This window comes from Gymnoscopelus braueri, assembly GCF_963280865.1.
Source record: "Gymnoscopelus braueri genome assembly, chromosome: 2".
NCBI lineage: Eukaryota > Metazoa > Chordata > Actinopteri > Myctophiformes > Myctophidae > Gymnoscopelus > Gymnoscopelus braueri.
In genome coordinates this window covers 40,565,232-40,584,644 of record NC_137604.1, presented here as the reverse complement: position 1 = coordinate 40,584,644, position 19,413 = coordinate 40,565,232, and the positions used below count along the sequence as shown (strand labels likewise).

At 40.3% G+C, this 19,413-nt stretch overlaps 1 protein-coding gene across 2 annotated transcripts in view; it reads right to left on the bottom strand.

The window, feature by feature from the left end:
* Positions 1 to 4,229: 4,229 nt before the first annotated feature.
* sh3gl2a (SH3 domain containing GRB2 like 2a, endophilin A1) overlaps positions 4,230 to 19,413 on the bottom strand; it is a 62,883-nt gene continuing 47,699 nt past the window's right edge. Inside the window, exons 2-9 of one of the 2 annotated variants that reach the window (XM_080449782.1) lie at positions 14,996 to 15,064; positions 14,226 to 14,298; positions 13,717 to 13,860; positions 13,159 to 13,292; positions 12,502 to 12,660; positions 12,255 to 12,358; positions 10,553 to 10,674; positions 4,230 to 7,848 (exon numbers count right to left, since the gene is read on the bottom strand). In XM_080449782.1, coding sequence (XP_080305908.1) covers positions 7,655 to 7,848; positions 10,553 to 10,674; positions 12,255 to 12,358; positions 12,502 to 12,660; positions 13,159 to 13,292; positions 13,717 to 13,860; positions 14,226 to 14,298; positions 14,996 to 15,064 — 999 coding nt within the window. In that variant the 3' untranslated portion in view covers positions 4,230 to 7,654. Of the gene's footprint in view, positions 7,849 to 8,527; positions 9,609 to 10,552; positions 10,675 to 12,254; positions 12,359 to 12,501; positions 12,661 to 13,158; positions 13,293 to 13,716; positions 13,861 to 14,225; positions 14,299 to 14,995; positions 15,065 to 19,413 lie in introns of those variants that run through there. The other variant, XM_080449783.1, reaches the window with a different exon arrangement.

Below are 19,413 nucleotides of genomic sequence, written 5' to 3'. Positions count from 1 at the left end.
CTTTGGAGTTACATCATGGCAAGGTAACTACACAACCCAAACCTCTACCAAAGTGGTCTTGCCCTTTAATCTTAAAGTACCAAAAGTAGACAGTAGCCTACTTTTGATTGGTTGATTGATGTACTTTATTTAGTAAGACATGAGAACAGCAGTACATGGAAGTACAAATTCACAATACAAGGTCTACTAAACTGGAAGACTCATTAAGCACTGAGCTTGTTTAAGATGAGATCCCCATGCACACAAATCATGAGGATTATGCAGAATGTCACGTTTCACAAGTTTTCAAATGTAGAAAATGTATACAAATCCTTTGAAAATAGCAGATCTATAAGCTCACAATGCCTTGCGATCTTACTGTCTATGGTTGCGATGCTACGCAGTGTGAGCTTGTAGATCGGCTATTTTCAAATGGCCGAAATGTATAAAGGGCTGAAGTGGTTTATGTATGTTTTGTAATGATAATCAAAACTAGTAACTAAATAAAGTTTTCAAATAATTGTAGTGGAGTAAAAGTACATTTGCCTTTGAGATGTAGTGAAGTAAAAAAAAAAAGTAAAAGTACAGAAAATTGGACATACTCCAGTAAAGTAAAAAAATCCTCAAAATTGTACTTAAATACAGTACTTAAATGTACTTAGTTACTTTACACCACTGGTGTACATGATGGTGTGGATTGGATAAAGGGAGTTGGAGAAGAAGTTGAAGAGATGAGAGGTGGGTGTATCCGGGTAAGGTGAGTGGTGGTGACAGATGGTGGGTGGGGACCACAAGGATGCTATAGCAACCGATATGATTCTGACTGGCAGTCCAACTGTCATTATATAGATATACATGTTCAGTAGGTATGTATAAGTGTACACAGTAAAAACCCCCAGTGTTAACTGTGAGTCTGAGAGTGTCATGCGTCTGGGTCCACAGGGGAAAGGCTCCTCAGAGGTGCATCTCCAACAAGCACAGTTCGTTGGTTTGGAAGCCGGGTGGAGAGGGTAATCTGCTGTCGCTGGACTTGCGGCTCCTACAGGTTGGTAACTGGTCCTCTGCACGCAAAGCTCCTCTCAGTCAGATGATGAGGCATGAGAGGAGACACATGCGTGTCTGCACCTTCACACATGACCAATGGCTAAGCATGAGTGAGGGACATGTGAATTGGCCTAACCACTAAATTGAGAGAAAAATGGAGAAAGGAAAAATAAAGAACAATTTCACTTTCAAACATGTTTGGGGTCATTTTAACGTCTACTCTGGCTTTTGGGAGCACCCGTGCCAGTTTTTAAGTTGCTTGATTCAATATGTCGATATTTGATATTATTTTTATCAGACGCCCCCCTTCCCATACAAACTTGTAACTTCAAACTCCATTTTAATCATGGAAACAATCATGATAGATTCATCAAAAACACCAGTCCTTGGTTCTGGTGATTGATATTGGCTTTCTAATGCGAGAGGGGCCGTGTTTTTTTTTTCCTTTTCATTTAGTACAATAAAATACATTTTAAAAAAGTAATCGAAAAACATGGCCCTCTCACGTATTAGGCAGTATGAGTCAGCCCCAGTCAGCACTATAGTCAGCACCATAGTCATTAAGTCAGCACAATAGTCATTAACATAGTCAGCACCATAGTCATTAACATAGTCAGCACCATAGTAATTATCATATTCAGCACCGGTTCTACCATATGAGCACTTTGGGCACGTACCCAGGGTCCCCTGAGCATGAAATGGTCATGAAATGGCTTCATTGCTAAAGTTCTTGCTAAGTTTAGCCCAGAAACGAGGGTGTAATCACACCGTTCCCTCCGAGCTTCGATGAATTGAGTACAAAGGACCCTAATGGAAACAAGCCATAGTGCTTTCTTGGGTTTAAAATCCTCTTAACAGACCTTGTATTGAACAGTACTTCCCTGTGCTTGTTTTTGCAAACTGTTAATAAAGTATTCAATCAATCAATCAATCAATCAATCAATCAATAAGCTATGGGATTGCTGGACTCACACTGCACTGATAGTCATTAACAAAGTCAGCACCATAGTCATTAACATAGTCAGCACCATAGTCATTAACATAGTCAGCACCATAGTCATTAACTTAGTCAAGTAACAAGTAGTTCTTTCATGTGTTAATATAAGCGCTACTGTATACATTAAAATTTCATATATATTTTTGCAAATATCCCAATTTTGACTGACTGTCTAGGGATCTGAATATGAAAAAGACACCAGTGTTAGCGTCCTACCATGTTGTTTCTTTGGGAAAATATATTGCTGACATTTGCAGTTATCTTTTAATCCACTTGATGTCAGCAGATACACAGAATTATACTACTGTTGTCTCATTTTCCTCTTTATAAATTCAACAGTAGAGTACCTCCATTACAACCATTGCTACTAATAAAATAAAAAGAGTCTGGCCCTGAACATAAAATGTTTTTTTCCCGTTTTTTCCCCCAATATGGCCGTAGGCCAAGCTATCTTGTCTGTATGTATGTACTGTATGTTTGTAAAAAAGAGTAGACCAATTATAGACCGATCATAGTTCATGCTGCTAAGTGCATGGCAAAACAGTACCAAAACTGAAACGCCTGGTGCCCCCCCTCCCCCCATATGAATCTCTGACCAGTTACAGAACACCAACATTGTTCTTGGGAAGCTCTTTTATTAGGTGGATTATTTATGAAGATCATTATGTCCATTTGGGTTAATGAGACTGTCCCCACCCTAATGGATATTCCCAGAAGCAGCCAGCCTGCAGTGTGGTTTCCCCACTGAACACCACATTGTCATTTGTACATCTTTGTTCACAATCTGCACACATAGTAAGACTGTACAGGGAGCACACACACACACACACACACACACACACACACACACACACACACACACACACACACACACACACACACACACACACACACACACACACACACACACACACACACACACACACACACACACACACACACACACTACTGTATAGACTACTGTATACCTTTTTTTACTGTATACGTTTTTTTGACAACACATTTTTTATAGGATCACTTGTTCCATGTTCTGATGACATAGTTAGGTCTGTCACAATCATAACATGTTACTTGCCGATTAATTCATGAATAATTGCCATTAACAACTTAATTATGTTTTTGCCATTAAACATTGGAACATAAAAATTACATTTCACTTTGCCTTCTAGGCTTTGTAAATAAAAATTACACAGGGCAGATACGACAAATAACTTAAATATACACAGTAATGACCGACAATGACCAGTAGGCCTACCAATAATCAAAATGAATAATGTATTATTTTAATTTGTTTTACTTGCTCCTTAAAGGAGTAGTTCACCCAAAACATGAATTATTTTCTATCAATGATACACCTCATGAAGCCTTGAATTCATTGAGATTTCTTTAGTTTTTGTCGCATTCCTAAGACAATAATTTGATAACCGGCAGAGTCTCTTGTACCGGAGACATTAGCATCTTTCATCAAATAATTGACTTAGGAATCAAGGCTTCATGGGGTGTGTACTTGCTAGAAAATAAGTAACTCCTTTAAGTCTTAATTATTATTTTAAATTTAATTTGTATTCAAATCTTTATTTTTTACTTTTATTTTCATGTATCTTATTTTATTTTTAATTGTGCTGTATACTCATGCTCATTTTATTCATACTCACAATGAAAATAGTAATATATATAGTACACATGACCTTTGTGGCCTCTTCCACCTGCTGGACAGAAATTAGTTTTCTTTCTTTGTTTAGTAATTTGTTTTGTGAAAATGTGGTCTACACTGTTGTGTGTATGTTTGTTGTATGTGGTCTATAAGCACAAAGTAAGCACAGTGACTACTGTGGCACCAATAACAATACTGTGTGTGTGTGTGTGTGTGTGTGTGTGTGTGTGTGTGTGTGTGTGTGTGTGTGTGTGTGTGTGTGTGTGTGTGTGTGTGCGTGTGCGTGTGATAAGGGCTAGTTTATGCATTTTATCTAACTATCTTCAACAGTTTTCAGGCCAAGGACCCCTTAACTGAGATAGACGAAGCAGGGACCCCCATAACACATACCGGTACTACTACTATTATTGTACAAAATTGTGAGGACCCCCTAGGGGTCCTGGACCCCCTGTTGAAGACCCATGATCTAAACAGTTATCTTACGCATCATCCCCATTCTTAGAATCCAGAAAAAGGCTGACGATCATCATTGGCATTAACCATGTCGTTGTTTTATTAACATAACTTACACTGACAAGAGTTTTGTTGTCAATCTTTTTCTTTTCTTTTTTACATCAAGTGTACTGTCTTGTAATCCAGTGCAGGAATGGAAAGAAAAATGGTCAAATGAAACCAAAATGAAAGTGTTCAACTACACTGGTGTGCAGCATGAAGAATCCCATCCTCTTCACATTGCTCCTCTATAGTCATTGTATTATTGTATACGGTAGGTGTATATACATCTATTATGTGTATACTTTATCACAGTTACAAAAATAAGATACAATACTGTGGAAGCATGACTATACATACAAGGTGAAAACAGAACACACAAAAGCTGTACAGTCCTCATTGAGGGCAAAGATACACACACAGTTTAAAACAGTTTAAAAAACAAAAATCAAATGCACGGACACTTTCAAGCTGTAACCATTGTATTTTTTCCCCCTAACCCACAGAATAATGCTTTCTCTTGAATGTTGTGCTTCATTACAAATAAAAGAACAAACATTAAATATGGGTTTCGCATTAACATTAATATCAGAGTTGCACCAGTGTACCAGATGAAAATCTTTGCCATTTGCCAATAATCTCTATAACAGTGATACTTCTATTCTTGGTGTGTAATTATCAAGTGAGACAGATGACATAATGTATAGCAAATCTTTGGCAGTATACAGTAAGCAAATCATTTTCATGCTGGTGCAACCCTAAATCCTGAGTTATACTTCGGTGCGCAACTAAGTATAAATCAGGTGTAATTCATATACTCTAGTTTCTTTTTTATTTATACTGATTTGGTCCTCTGTATCAAAGGGACATCTACGTGTTTCCAGTGTTCAAATAAATAGTGTCAGGAACAGCAGAACATATACACCTAAACTTTGGAGGCGCTTGTAGGTCCTTTTCATATTCCCTTTCCTGTACATAACGTGTGCAATTGCTGATACACACCCATTACCCAAACACACATAATCACAAGATATTAAGCTATCATGCAATTATACTCATTGTTATTTTTTTTTAATTATTGCCCCACACTCACAGATTATTTTGCAGAAATGTGATACATTTACAAACAAAGCCATTCGGGATTCATGGATTATGTCCCTGAAATGGTAGGCATAAAGTGTGGAAACAGCAGCGTTCAGGTGCACAAGTGATGAAGATATTATGTCATAATCAGCAAGGAGAATAATTGCAGAAGCTGTACGATCCCTTGGGAACATATTATATTTTCTAAGAGAACATACCAGGTTAATGGAAATGAACCAGGGTGCTATCTTTACTGGCATTATTCCCATGTAATAATTGATGAAAACTGTTCACAGTAATGCCCTGTGAGTACTATGGGTAAAGTACTATGGGTAAATCTCCTTAACCTACAATTTCAAGGCGTTAACAGCACTGTGTTACACCCCCGTAATTACATTAACCACTTGAACCCCAGCATGTCCATTCTGGGGGGAACAAAAATAGCAGACCTAAGCTCAAAACGTGTCATTTTGAGCTTGTAGATCTGCTATTTTTGGCGAAGAGATTTGGTGTAGACGGAAAAAGAATACAGTTGTAACTCAAGTCCGTTTCATTAACACTAGAGGGTTTAATTGGTTAAGTATAAGATATTACGGTGTACTCACTCCACCCTTCTCCACATACTGTAGGTTACTAAAGTAGGGCCACAGTGAAATAATACATGTTATCAGTGTACTGTATATCAAACAATTAATCTGACATCAGACACGGATAAGGAAAGCTCATGGCACCTCCCATGTGCCAGCATTATAGATGAGATAAACTGAATGTGCACATTTTGAACATCTGATTTCCAATTGTCACGTTGTTGAACAAAAATATCACCACTAACACTAAGTGGGAAAAAAAGTGTTATTCTCTTTTCCCACCGAGCCATTATTTGGGAACCTCCCACAGCATCCTCCTTCAACACGTCTTTGTATTGAACCGAGAACATAGTCCGCTAAGTCTAGTTTTTATAATCGTATGCCCTGGTTTACAGATGGCTAAATTACAGAGCACTACTGTACTGAACTGTAGTAACAGACAATCATACACAGCAACAAGACCTACGCCTTCCGCTGCAGAGAAAACAGCTAAACCCAATAAGCAGTATAGTTCCTATAAGTTATATTATAGCACGATACATCAACCATATTTTTCACAAGTATTTCCACATTGATTTAAAATTACATATCAGACATTTTAAACTTATTTCATATAGAGACCAAACGGAGGATTTCTCTTTACATATCTTCAAAGGTGTTTCAAATATGTGTTTAGTCTTTTCATGACTTTAGCTCTAGATTAATCACTGGCTCTATAACATTATCTCACATAGCCTACTCATGAATATAACCCCGCCCACAATACCAAAGAATGGTTGAAATGGCAAGCTTTTACCCCCTGCATAGCATCAAGTGGCTCTGTGATTGACATCTGTTAGCTGTCTTGAAGTATTGAAACCAAAATGCAAATCTAACTCTAACTAAGTTTGGTATTTGAATATCACCTGGACAATCCAGTGCATCTGCTGTACTGATTAGATTTTCAGATCTAGTTCAGTAAATAATGAAAAAAAGCGTACTACAGGTTTGTTAAATTATCATAATTTTTTTCAAGCACATCATATTTACACAGAAACCTTAGGAGCATGAAATGGACATTAACGGTTTCTCTTGGAGAAGCTATCTGCATGCCTGGGGAGGACCTCCTTTAAAGACAGCAGCAATTTCACAGAACACAGTACAGTGAGCTCAAAACTGATTTTGATACGATAAAACATCAAACATTTTAAAACATGCTGAAGCTAATTTCTCTAATAAATATGAAGTATAGTATATGGACCGGATTTTCCCACTTAATGTCAGAATGAGGAAGACATGTGCTAATATAGCTAGAGGTTTCCACAGAGTACAGAGGAGAGAGAAAGAGATTTAAATACCCGCTGAGTAACAGCCAACATAAAACAGGACATAATATGGATAAAATTACTACTGGAGCCTGAGGGCCGTGGGGTAACACAAAAAGAAAAGAAAAACATTTTAAATACAGTAGTACAACCCCAAATTGGCATTTTGAACCATTGGGTTTGATGTTATTGTCAACAATCGGTGTTCGAGACGGCTGTCATCAGTTAATTTATTCCTCATTTGCTTTTCAAAGTTTGCTTTCATTCTCAAATTGGTGGATTAATCTCAAGTCGGTGTCATTTGTATCTTTTTATATTACCGATTTGTGTATCCCCCTCTCCTAGCGGAACATGGGTGGCTGGCAGGAATGTTTAAGGATCAGGAAAACTAGGGGATTCTAATTCTGGGGGATGTGACTGAGGATTGGAGGCTAGGAATTAATTGCTTTTTGTTGCCGTTTGCGTAAACGAGGCATGGTCGTCATCCTGACGGACCGGGCTTTGATTGCCCTTCTTAAGGCAGCGCCACCAGGATCTCCACGTAATTGACGGGGAAGAAGCCTGAGGCGCCGTTCAGCATGCCTTCATACCAGTTGTCGTCGATTTTGTTGGTCAGGGTGATGATGTCGCCCTCCTTGAACCCTAGCTCACCCTCATTCTCAGGGTCAAAGTCATACAGCGCACGACAGCACGGTTGGTCCATCGGTGCTGGATAGGGTAAGAGACAGAAAGAGAGACGGAGACGGAGAGAGGAAAGAAAAGGGGAGGATTAGTCAGGGAGAGGAGAGGGTATCGCATGATTATATAGATGAAAGATGCTCAAATAAGAGACAAAGTAGAGATGAAGTGTTATTTCCTGAAGTGAAGGGCTCACCTGGGGACCTGGCTGAAACGGTAGAGACATAGAAAGAGAGAGATAGAGAGCGAGAGAGAGAGAGAGAGAAAAAAAGAGAGAGAGAGAGAGAGAGAGAGAGAGAGAGAGAGAGAGAGAGAGAGAGAGAGAGAGACAGAGGGGGGGAGGGGGGAGGGGGGGAGAGGAGAAAAGATGATGAAGATGATTATTGATAAGTTATCATTTGGCATACAAAGTTAACGAATAGAAAATCAGAAACTTGAAGGGCGAAAAGCAGGCAGAAGGTTAAAAACCAGGGGTTAGAATTTCACGTATGAACGATTAGACTGTGATAAATAAGTCCTACTGTGTAACATTCATTTTAGTAATGTGTTTTGGTGACACCTCTTGTACAGTAGCTCTGTTATCATTACAGTGTTTGTCCATAGACTGCTGAAAAAGGAACGCTGCATGGTACTAGTGCCCGAGAATATTTTGGAAAAAAGTTACACAGTATGACTTTAAAGGGGACCAAATAATAAATAATGCATTGCAGACTAGAGTTGCAGCCACTGTTGATATATAGATATATTATGCATTTAGCCTGCATATATTGTGTTATTTGTGCCGCACATACAATAGGACCAAATAACTATACTTTAAAGTCTCCAGACCACATATTGCACTCGTACGTATGAAAAATAGATTTTTCCAAACATTTCCTTTAATGTGGATGGAGTACGGTTGATGTGATAGTTTAGACAGGCAGGGTCGAGAGGCTACAATGGTTACAACTGTAGTTACACTGCAAAATAAAATAATAAAAAAGATGAGGCCAAAACAATGACTGGAAAAGAGTTCAATACTGGTATCAATCAACACCACAAATAAGAAACACTCATAGAAGACAAGAGTGGCTCAATTCACTCTTGGCTCACCTGGAGATCTTGCTGCAAAGGAAGAGAAGGAGGACAGAAGAGAGAGAGAGAGGTAAAAGAGGAACTTTAGTGTTTATGCTTCACAGCACACAGAATGCAACATGGATGAAGCCATGAAAGGACAGATGGATGGGAAGATTATTACATGGATATATAGATGTGAATGGCAAAGAGACCCAGATACAAAATGTTCTGATGAGATTAAAGTATTATTTCTTTCCTACTCGCTTCTTTTGTTCAGTTCTTAGGTAAAATTGTGTCTCTAACCCAAGCCTACTAAGAGCGTCTTAGTAGCATATTAGACACATGGAGAAGCAGAGAGACAGACAGACAGACAGGCAGTGATAGAGTGAAGGAGATATTGATGTATCTCTCCAGGATTCACTCAGGGCTCACCTGGGGACCTGACTGCAAAAGGGGTTTGGAGAAGATAGGGGGCGTAAAAAGGGAGAAAGGACAAATCAAGGAAAATAGAACAGCAGTCATGATTTGCATTGGATTGCTGATGATGATGATGTTGATGGAAAAAGGATGGCAGTTAAGATTTGATGCGATGAAGAACACACGTACACACCAAAGAAGAAGAAAAAAAAGGGATGGCAGTTAAGATGTGATGCAATGAAGAACACACGTACACACCAAAGAAGAAGAAAGAAAAGAGTACATTTGACCCATTAGCTCACCTGGTGACCTCGCTCCTATAGAAATTAACAAATGAAAAAATCATAGAGGGAAACAGAAGAACACATGTTTGTGTTCAATTGTTGCAGACGGATGGACAAACTGCTGAGTACGAAATTCTATTAAGAATAAAGGTTAGGATAAAGGGTATAGGGAAAAGAACAGAGACATTGTGCAGACACATATAGTTATAGATACTTCACACTGGCTTTATTCCACTGTATTAGCCACAAATGTATCTCTATATGTTATCTTATTGTTTTTTTCATAAACTAATGCCGTATTTTATACAGTGTTGCACAAAAGTTGCAAAATAACAGGATATTTTTTCCATTTCCTGAACGGTAACATACAAGATTTCTGCGTACGTAAGTAAGTACGGTACACAGAAAACGGCTGCCCACATCAAGAATTATAACTATAACGATGACTATAATGATATGATGATGATGTGAGCATGGGCGCCGATTTATGATTTTGCCGGTGGGTGCTCATTGCTCAAAGACGAGAGGAGTTACAAGATTCCAACACACTGTTACGAGAGTTGTCGTTGTAGAGACACATTCTATTCATACTTTAGCATCAGAGTCAGCATCAATTTGACGGTATTCCGAGGATTGTCAAAGAGGACTTTTTGAACATCAATGATGTCCTCTCAGCAATGCCATGTTAAAATGTGAGTGATGTGTTGAATGTGATGGCATGTAACTTTTAATTGGCAGTGTTGTTCATCAAATTGCTCTGAAAGTGATCCAAATTACATCGTTTGCCACTGTTGTTGTTAGTTGTGGCATTGGCTCTGTGGCAATGATTTTTTAAATAATATTTTTTATATTTATCGTTATAGTTCTTGTTTTTGCATAGAGTTATTGTTCTTTTGTTAATTGTATTTGTATATTAATACATTTGTCTTGAACACTATATATTATAATATTGATATAAAATGTCTCCTGAGGCTCACCTGGGGACCTGGCCTGGCCACTGATGAATCCTCCATTGAAGTTCTCAATGCTGGAAAGGTCCATGGACATACGAGGTTTAGGAATAAACTCTTTCTTAGGCTTGTCAGAGGCATCCTTTATCCTGCAACATGGGATACAAACACAAACCCTCAGCAAGCAAACAGACATGAGAATGTATTTGATTGTAAAAGCTGCTGTAAAATGACTTTACTTGGATGCATGCAATGATGGCTTCCAACATATGGGATCTTAGTTTGAACACATCATGTGGCTGTCAGTCAGTCATTCATTCATTACATTTTTACACCTTTTTTGTCAAATTTTAATCAGTAGGCCTATGCAAATTCATTCATCCCTACATATTTCTGTGTTGCTACTGCTGTTGTACCCTACTGGCTCACCTGCCAGAGAGAAGCCCCCCATTAGGAGGATGTAATACTACCGTCCTACTCCTCCTTGTCAACACCCCCCTCTCCGACTGGGTATGCTTATTTTTATAACATGAATTCTTCTAGTTTTTAGGACTTCTTATTCAGGTCGATAGAGTATTTTATGCACTGTTTGTTTTGATTCTTTCATGAATTCTGCTAACTAGGAGAAACATTATTTCATTTATTTTCTAACACTGCTTGCAGATGGAAAACAAATGACAAATAAAGCAATCTTGATCTTGACAGGCGCCGCCACAGCCCGGAGTACGTGCCGTGGCAAAGATCACCCTCCCCGCCCGACATCCCTGCCTCAAACATGAGCCGATTGTGTTTGCATTGACACTCAGCCAAACTGAAATGCACTGCCTTGGATTTGAACCGTTAGACTCTGCAGTGGTTGGCAGGTACTTATAGCTGTCATGATGTTGGATATAAGCTTGTCCAAGAACTCTACACTTATTCTCTGCAGCGCAAATTGTTGGGGAATTATACAGTATGTCCACAACCATCTGTTTTGACGTACTGTATTAATGGTAAACAACAGGACCAATTGTTTTGTCTTAATATTACTAATATTCCATAGAGATTCACACTAGTAGGAAGCAAGCATGGCTCAGTGTTGTACTACGGACAAGCTACTGTAAGTTCTTGATGATATAATGACGTGCAGAAGAAATAATTCCTTTCCATTGATAATAGACCCTTTTCAAAGCAGCCATTTTGACAGGTAAACACAGCTGATGGTAATAACAATTGCAGGTAATTAATTGTGGGTGTGTTTAAATCGAAAGACAGCGGGATCCCAAAACGTGGTGCTATTTAAGGGAAAACGGTTTCTTCTTACTGCTCAGTGCTCAGATCCGGTCTAGAGCCTGCATACTGGCTTTGTAATTTGCACACATTAAGCACAAGACCGGATCTACAACCGGCAATGCCCCTTGACCTCGTCTTGTTTAGTTCTCATTTGTCACTGAACTGTCAATCTGGCATAATGTGTCAATGTCATTCGCTGTGGGAAGGGTGGGCGTCTACTAGTGACTGCAGCCTTTGGTCTGAGTCACACGAGAGAAAAAAAAATCTGGGATACGGTCGGTATTATTTGAAGCCTTACCTGTGTCTTGGTCATCGTGGTCCCCCCCCCTCCCCAGCCCCCCCCTCAGACATCCCATCCAGGGTGGGATGTCTGATGTTACATAGACAGCTCCTGTACATTTAACTTCATGCTAGCACACATTTTGAACTAAAACCTCTAGTTGTCACCAGTACTGACCGAATCTCCATCTTGGCGGTGAGCCCTGTGAGGATCTCAACAGACCTGCTGTGATATTCCAACTGAGCTTGGACCAGTGCAGCCAGCTGGCTCACTTGTTCAATCTGCAAAATCAAAAAGACTGTTAGATATGGTACACGTTTCTCACAGCTGTTCATATACGCATCACAGGAGTCTGTCACTGATTGCTTAATGCTGTGTTTCATGACAGCTCAACATCTCATCGGGTGTACTCGCAGTTCCTTACATCAGCCTCTAGGAGGTTGAACATGCACTGCTCGGCAAGCTCCTTGGAATCATCGAATTTCTCCAGGGCTTGTTTCATCTCATCGTCTGTCATCTTGGCCTGGCGCTTCTTCTTGTAGTCAAAGTCCAGACGACGACCCTGCATTTTCTTCAGGTGGTGCTGCATAGGAGACAAAATGGTCGTCCAATAGCATAAGCAGTGGTGGAAAAAGCACTCAAATGCTTTACTTAAGTAAAAGTATCAATACTGCAATGTAGAAATACTCTGTTACAAGTAGAAGTCCAGAATTCAAAATTTACTTGAGTAAAGGTAGAAAAGTGTTGGTATCAAAATGTACTTAAAGAACCAAAAGTAGAAAGTACTCATTATGCAGAATGTCCTATTTCAAATGTTTGAGACTGCGCCCCTCCATCGCGGTCCAAAACTATACTTTATCGGCGAAATCGGCAGTTGTAGTGGGTATTCGGGCTGCATTAGAATGTGACAACGCCCACCAGTCCCAACTCTTCTAATGTAGGGCGAGGCTACTGAGAGCGGGGGTAGAAAGGCTGCACGCTGAACATACAGCATAATACCTCCATTGCGTCTGTGCGTTTCGTAGTATACACACTTAACGAGCTGATGAGCCACCGTAGTGTCATCATGTGCTCCTCCTACCTGGATTTCCCTGAGGTCTTTGTCATGGAGGTTCTGCAGCGGGTCGATGAAGTTCTGTTTCACCTCCATGTCCAGGGCGTCCTTCACCTCCCCGAGCTCATGCATGGTTTCCCCAACATCGACCAGGGAAAGGCCTAAAGCACACGCAAGATAGAAGGAGATGATATAGGAGAAGATATTAGAAGATAAGGGTATGAAAAAAAATAGATATGAGAACATCCATGCTGATCCATATAAATAGAAAGTAGTGTTCCTTTCATTCACTGCCAAAATTCCCTCTTTCAATACTTTTTTGAAAATACTTTTTTGAAAATCTTACAACAAATTACAATGGCGATTGTGAACTTCATTGCAAACTGAATAACAAACCTCTGGTGTCTTGTCCTGATAACAAGCTCTTACTTTTTGCATAACATTGTTACTATGCTACTTCCTCGCTTGAACGCAGAAAGTAATGACACAGTGTTGTCGTCTAGCTCATAATTCTGGTAGCTTACAGCAGTTTCTCTATCAGTTTCAAGCAGCATACAGCATACATTAAGCGTTCCTGCACATTACCAAAGTTGGATTCCTCTCCAAGCTCCCTGCCGAACTTGGCCATGGCGTCTCCCAACAGGTTCTCAGTTTGAGTATAGCCCGGCCCTTTCTCCTGACCCCGCATACGAGACATGGAGTTCATCATGGTCATCTTGGCTCTAGTTGCTGGAGAAGCACAATATCAGTTAGCCAACTTCACAGCTGGCCCAAACAATCCGACCCAAACCAACCATACTGACTCAAACGAGCCAACACAAACCAACCACACTGACCCAAACAAACCAACACAAACCAACCCAACCACACATTCAGCCCCTCTATAGTTTAGTTTAGGTTAGAGAGACTGTTCTACCACTGGAAAGTCTCGGGTTCAATCCCCATAATAATGAACTACCCTCCCTTCTAAGTAATAAGTTACTGTTTCTAAGTAATAAATTACTGTGGATTAGACTGGCAACTAAATGCTTTAACTCTAATATGGACAAACCAAACAGAAATTGTCCTACATAACTGAGTCCATTTGGTCTCACCTGGATTGGGCTGCAGGTACTCATTAGTCCTGGTCATGATGTCCATCACTGCCCTGGAGGTGCTGTCCACCTTCTATAGACCACAACATGAAATATACAGTAGAATGGACCACACTGAGTAGAGATAAAGGGGTAAACACATAACTAGAAAGCACTCCGTAGAATGCACACCTTTATGAGCACAAATAACAGTATAACATTTTATGGGACATGATAGTAGTAGTAATATTGTGCATTTACACAGTGCTCTAAGCCAGTGGTTCTCAAACTTTTTGGGCTTCAGTATCCCCATACCCTGATTTCTAAATCCAAGTACCCCCTTCACCTCACTAAAACATTTTGCTCAAGAGAAAACCATAGCTATCATATGATGCTATGAATGAATGATAACCTTCTGAATTAAAGACTTGCAATTGGCGCCTCCTGAGCAGATTTATTTGAAACTGTGGCCATAACTTTTTCAGTATGTCCAGTTTTTATGTCAATATGTTCACAATAAAACTGCATACGGGCAAATGAGTATTGCTTTCTATTCAAGAATAGTTGTGGTAGTCAAGTGTTTGTTTGTTGTTTATTTAATTTGATTTAACACTTTACAGATCAGGAGGTTCAAAGTTTATCAATGTTTTATCATTAAACATAACAGTAAAATAAATGTTTCCCATTTACACTTTCTCTCACGTACCACCTGAAGTACCTCCACATACCCCTAGGGGTACCCCTATTTGAGAAACACTGCTCTAAGCTTTTGAACTTAAAAACATTCTTGCCTTCTCCATGTCAGTGAAGTCATTATCCATCTTTGTTCCCTCTGCGCCTCCACATTTCTCGCTCACAATCTGTAACAAACACACAAACACACACAAATAAATAAATAACCATCTATAAGTTTCAAGCACTGTAATTCTCAACATATTATATGATCTACAAAATAAAACCTTTTCCGTAATCAATTCCCCAAATTGCTCCACTGGAGCTGTTGGGCAGCTCCAAAATATGAGCGTGTGACATGCTTGAATCAGGGTGTTGTGGTAAAGGTGACTTTAAAAAAATCTTGTGGCTATGTGTGTGTCTGTGCACAGCTAATCTTGAACACCTGACGTCCTGACAGCTGCAACCCATGACATAGGCCTACACAGCCCTGGCTAAGCAACCCAGCCTGGCAGAAATATGCACCCTGAGGTGCGCCCTTTTATCGTTTAAATTGTTGATTTGTTCAATGCCCTCACTCAGTGCTTGTATTGGACTATATAGTCCCCCTGGTGATAAGGTTATGTAAATGTGTGTCGTTTTCGTACTGGGATGATGGTAACATATTTTGTTATTTTCCATATTCTGATAAACACTGACAGTGTTGGGTCACTGTTCAACAACACTGGAAGGCTCCATCACTCAGCCACAGACAGACATGAACAGAAAAACAGATAAGGATTGAGCGTGGGCAGCAATCTGCTTTAAGCTGTAGTCCCACAGCTATATCCGGCCTCAAGATTGACATGCATGCACATACTCACACATGCACGCACATGCTTTGACACTGGCGTCAGGGTCAAGTGATTGCTTTGGTCTCGCTATATTTCTCTCCAGTCTGTGCGCTGGTAAGCGGTGCCACCACGCAGTGCTGGCCATAAGATGTGCCACCAGATAACGGTGGCCTGTGACATAACCTGGTGCCCTGGAGGATAGGATGCCGTTTCAACCGGGTCAAATATAGCCCTGAGAAACACCAACCAAGGGAGATAGAAAATGAATTGGGGGGGGGGGGCGAGCTGAGTAAAAGAGGATTTTGTATATTTCCTCCTGCACAGGGATAAAAACTGGTTTATGACATCCTGACTTATGAGGGGATGAGAGGTTTACGGGAAATTCACAGTTCATGAGCTAAGTCAGGAGAAAAACAATATGCAAAATCTGATGTCAATCTTGAGTCCCTATTCAAGTAATAAATAAATACATTTAAATAAGCTTTCCTTTATTAGGTTATTTTTTGGGGGCTTTACTTAATAGACAGTGTAGAGACAGGAAACACAAAGAGGGCAGGGGAGTGACATGTGGCAAATGGTACGTCTGTCCCGGAATCGAACCGGGGACTCACTGTCAGACATTAGAGCCCATGTGGTAAGCACCCGAACTACTCAGCTATCAAGTTGCCCCAAATGAAATTGTATTTTTGAGATAATCTGTATCGTAGGGTATGTTTTTTGTTTTTTTTTAATTAAAATTTTTATCCCACGATTTTGTAACCCTATTTTTTACACCCAGTGCCAATTGTCTATGTAATCCTGGGCACTACCTTCCCTCTGCCAACCTAGGGAGGCCAGGGCCGAGCTCATGCTTCCTTCAATACATGAGAGCCAACTGACCTTCTTGTCACCTGACAGGGGAGAGTTTCCCTGGTTGGACGTAGCGCGTGGAAGGAACACGTTATTCCAACCAGTTCCCTTCCCCTCCATCAGGCGCCCCGGCTGGCCAGGGGGAGGCTATCGTAGAGTATGTTAATACAATATAGCTTAAAGGTATCATGACATTCATTTTCACTTTTTTTATTTTCAATGTTTTATTTGGGGTTTTATGACCTCAATTACACCCAAAAAACCTGAACTTAGAACATTCAGTGGATTTTCTGTGGTCTGGGGTTTTCTGAATAACTAGGCTGAAAAGTAATCTGAGCTTGGCCCTTCGACAGTGAGGTCACAGTCGATTAATCCCGCCCACTCTCCTCCTCGCCCCTCCCCTCCCCTATCCTTTCCTTTGGGGGGGGCGGAGCAGAGGCGATGATTGACAGGCAAAATCCCTCACCAGCGACACCCGCAGGCAAAGATTTCTTTTTTCATTGCAGTTGAAAAGGCTTTAGAAATGTGAGAGAAAAACACCTGCCATGGATCACTGGAATTGAATTTTCACTTAAAACTTTTTGTACACTTTTGAAGGACCAGGACAAAGACTTTGAATGTGGTGTAAAAGTGAATGTCATGAAACCTTTAAAGAGTACATCTGCAGTGGTTGGAGGTGGTCTCCCTGAGACCCATTGGGTAAACCACATTCTGGTTGGCAAGTATTAATGTCTGAAGGTCCTAAGCCCAATATCTCCACCTGCCAAGCAGGGATTCCCTCTTGCTTGAGCGGTAAGGGGATTGAATGTTGGCTGCTGTATAAATTGAAGTTTTACAGAGGATCACTGCTACAAAAATAAAATAATCTCAAAGTATTTTCCTGATTCTGCTTATGATAAACTAAAGGATCATTTATAGTACTTATCAACTTGTTTCACAGATTCACTCACACACGGCTCACTTAGCTGTCAGTCAGACATATTTCCTTTGCCATCAGTTCCAAACAACACTACATATACTTTTCTCAAATCCACCATGAGCCAGTTTCCATGGAGACAGGCACATTTTCAGGCTTGGCAGATGGGATTTGTGGGTGTTGGTCTTACTCTTCTATCATTTATTCTTCCCATAATTTCATCCGTCCTTTCCTCTCACTGTCAACCATCCCCCTCCCCAAACCCCACACAATCACAATCACAACAACATCAGCTGAATCAGTCACCACAAAACTACACATAAAAGACGAAATTGGCATCAACAAACAATTGTTGATTGTTGCTCAAAATGTTAGTGGGATCCTTACATCATAGGATGGTGTGTGTGTGTGTGTGTGTGTGTGTGTGTGTGTGTGTGTGTGTGTGTGTGTGTGTGTGTGTGTGTGTGTGTGTGTCATAGACTGTATAAAAGAGATGGACAAAGCCAGACCTCTGGTTTCTACAGACCGAAAATTAAGCCGATTGTTCAGGAATTTGAAATCCGCCATCTTTAATATATGCCAAAGAGCACGTCGGGAACAGGAACTGGAAAACAATCCCCAAAGAATGCTATTGGTTGGGTAGCTTGTCAATCAAGAGCGGGGAATGAATGCTATTGGTTGTGTATCAATCAAATCATCCCGCCCCTCCTTGAGAATAGCCTACTTTATCGTCAATTTTGAAATAAATGGGACCATAATTTAGCAAAACGCATATCATGATAATTGAAAGGAGACTTTAGACTAGCGACTGGAATCATATAGTATTTATGACAATGTTTATTAAGGTAAGAAAATTAAGTCTAAAGTTCGTCAAAAACCCATCCGCTTACAATGAGAGAATATTCTTTCTGACACCAGCAGGGGTAAAACAGTGAAACTACAGGCCATTCATATGAACTGTCTCTTCCGTATTGGAGTCGATGTCAAAATCTCAAGCTGGCCCCTTTGTGTGTGTGTGTGTGTGTGTGTGTGTGTGTGTGTGTGTGTGTGTGTGTGTGTGTGTGTGTGTGTGTGTGTGTGTGTGTGTGTGTGTGTGTGTGTGTGTGTGTGTGTGTGTGTGTGTGTGTGGGGTTGTATTTGTGATTATAACAAGCTTCTCTACACAGCAGAATCCTATAAGGGGATTGTTGGGGTTGGTGGACTTGGGGGTTTGATGGCACAGACAGCAGCTTGTTCTCTCAACTCAGACCCTGTCTGTGACAAAAAGGATTTAACACGCACAAGCGCATACACACAATGTTTACAATAGCAAACCATCATAGGATAATGGCATGTAGGCAATATTGGAACCTGGAATGTCCAGTGTTGCCAAACATAGTCCATATGTTATAAAATGAAAAAAGTACAAATAAAAAAAACATTCCCCTTATTATTGATTGAGCACTGCAACATTCTCACTCACTTCACTTGCTCACTAATTGCTCACTCATCAGCCAGGCCAACAGGCTGGGGGGCGGAGATTAGACATTTCAGTCCCACCCATTGAGGGCGCCACAAATGTTACAAAAGTCTCTGTTGCAGAAACAATATTAATTTCACCTAAGAGTCATGTGAAAATGACTGTCAAACAGGACTTTGATACCGTTTGCCTGTAATTGCATTCAAGAATGTGTGGATGGGGCCTATTTCTTACCAAAAAAACACCATATTCCATGAACAACATTTTGAAGGGCCTCTATAGAGCACACCTCCAAAAGAGCATTCACTTCTGTCCATAGGGGGCGCAATAAATGTAAAAAGTTGCGCCGTCTGTTGTATAAACTATTTCCCCCTTTCTATGTGTCCTGACAGCCTGGCAAATATCTGTGCTCCAAGGAGAGCACTTTTCTAGTTAGAAGTTGCCCTGGATAGCAGAATCAGTAAAACACAAAATCTACGT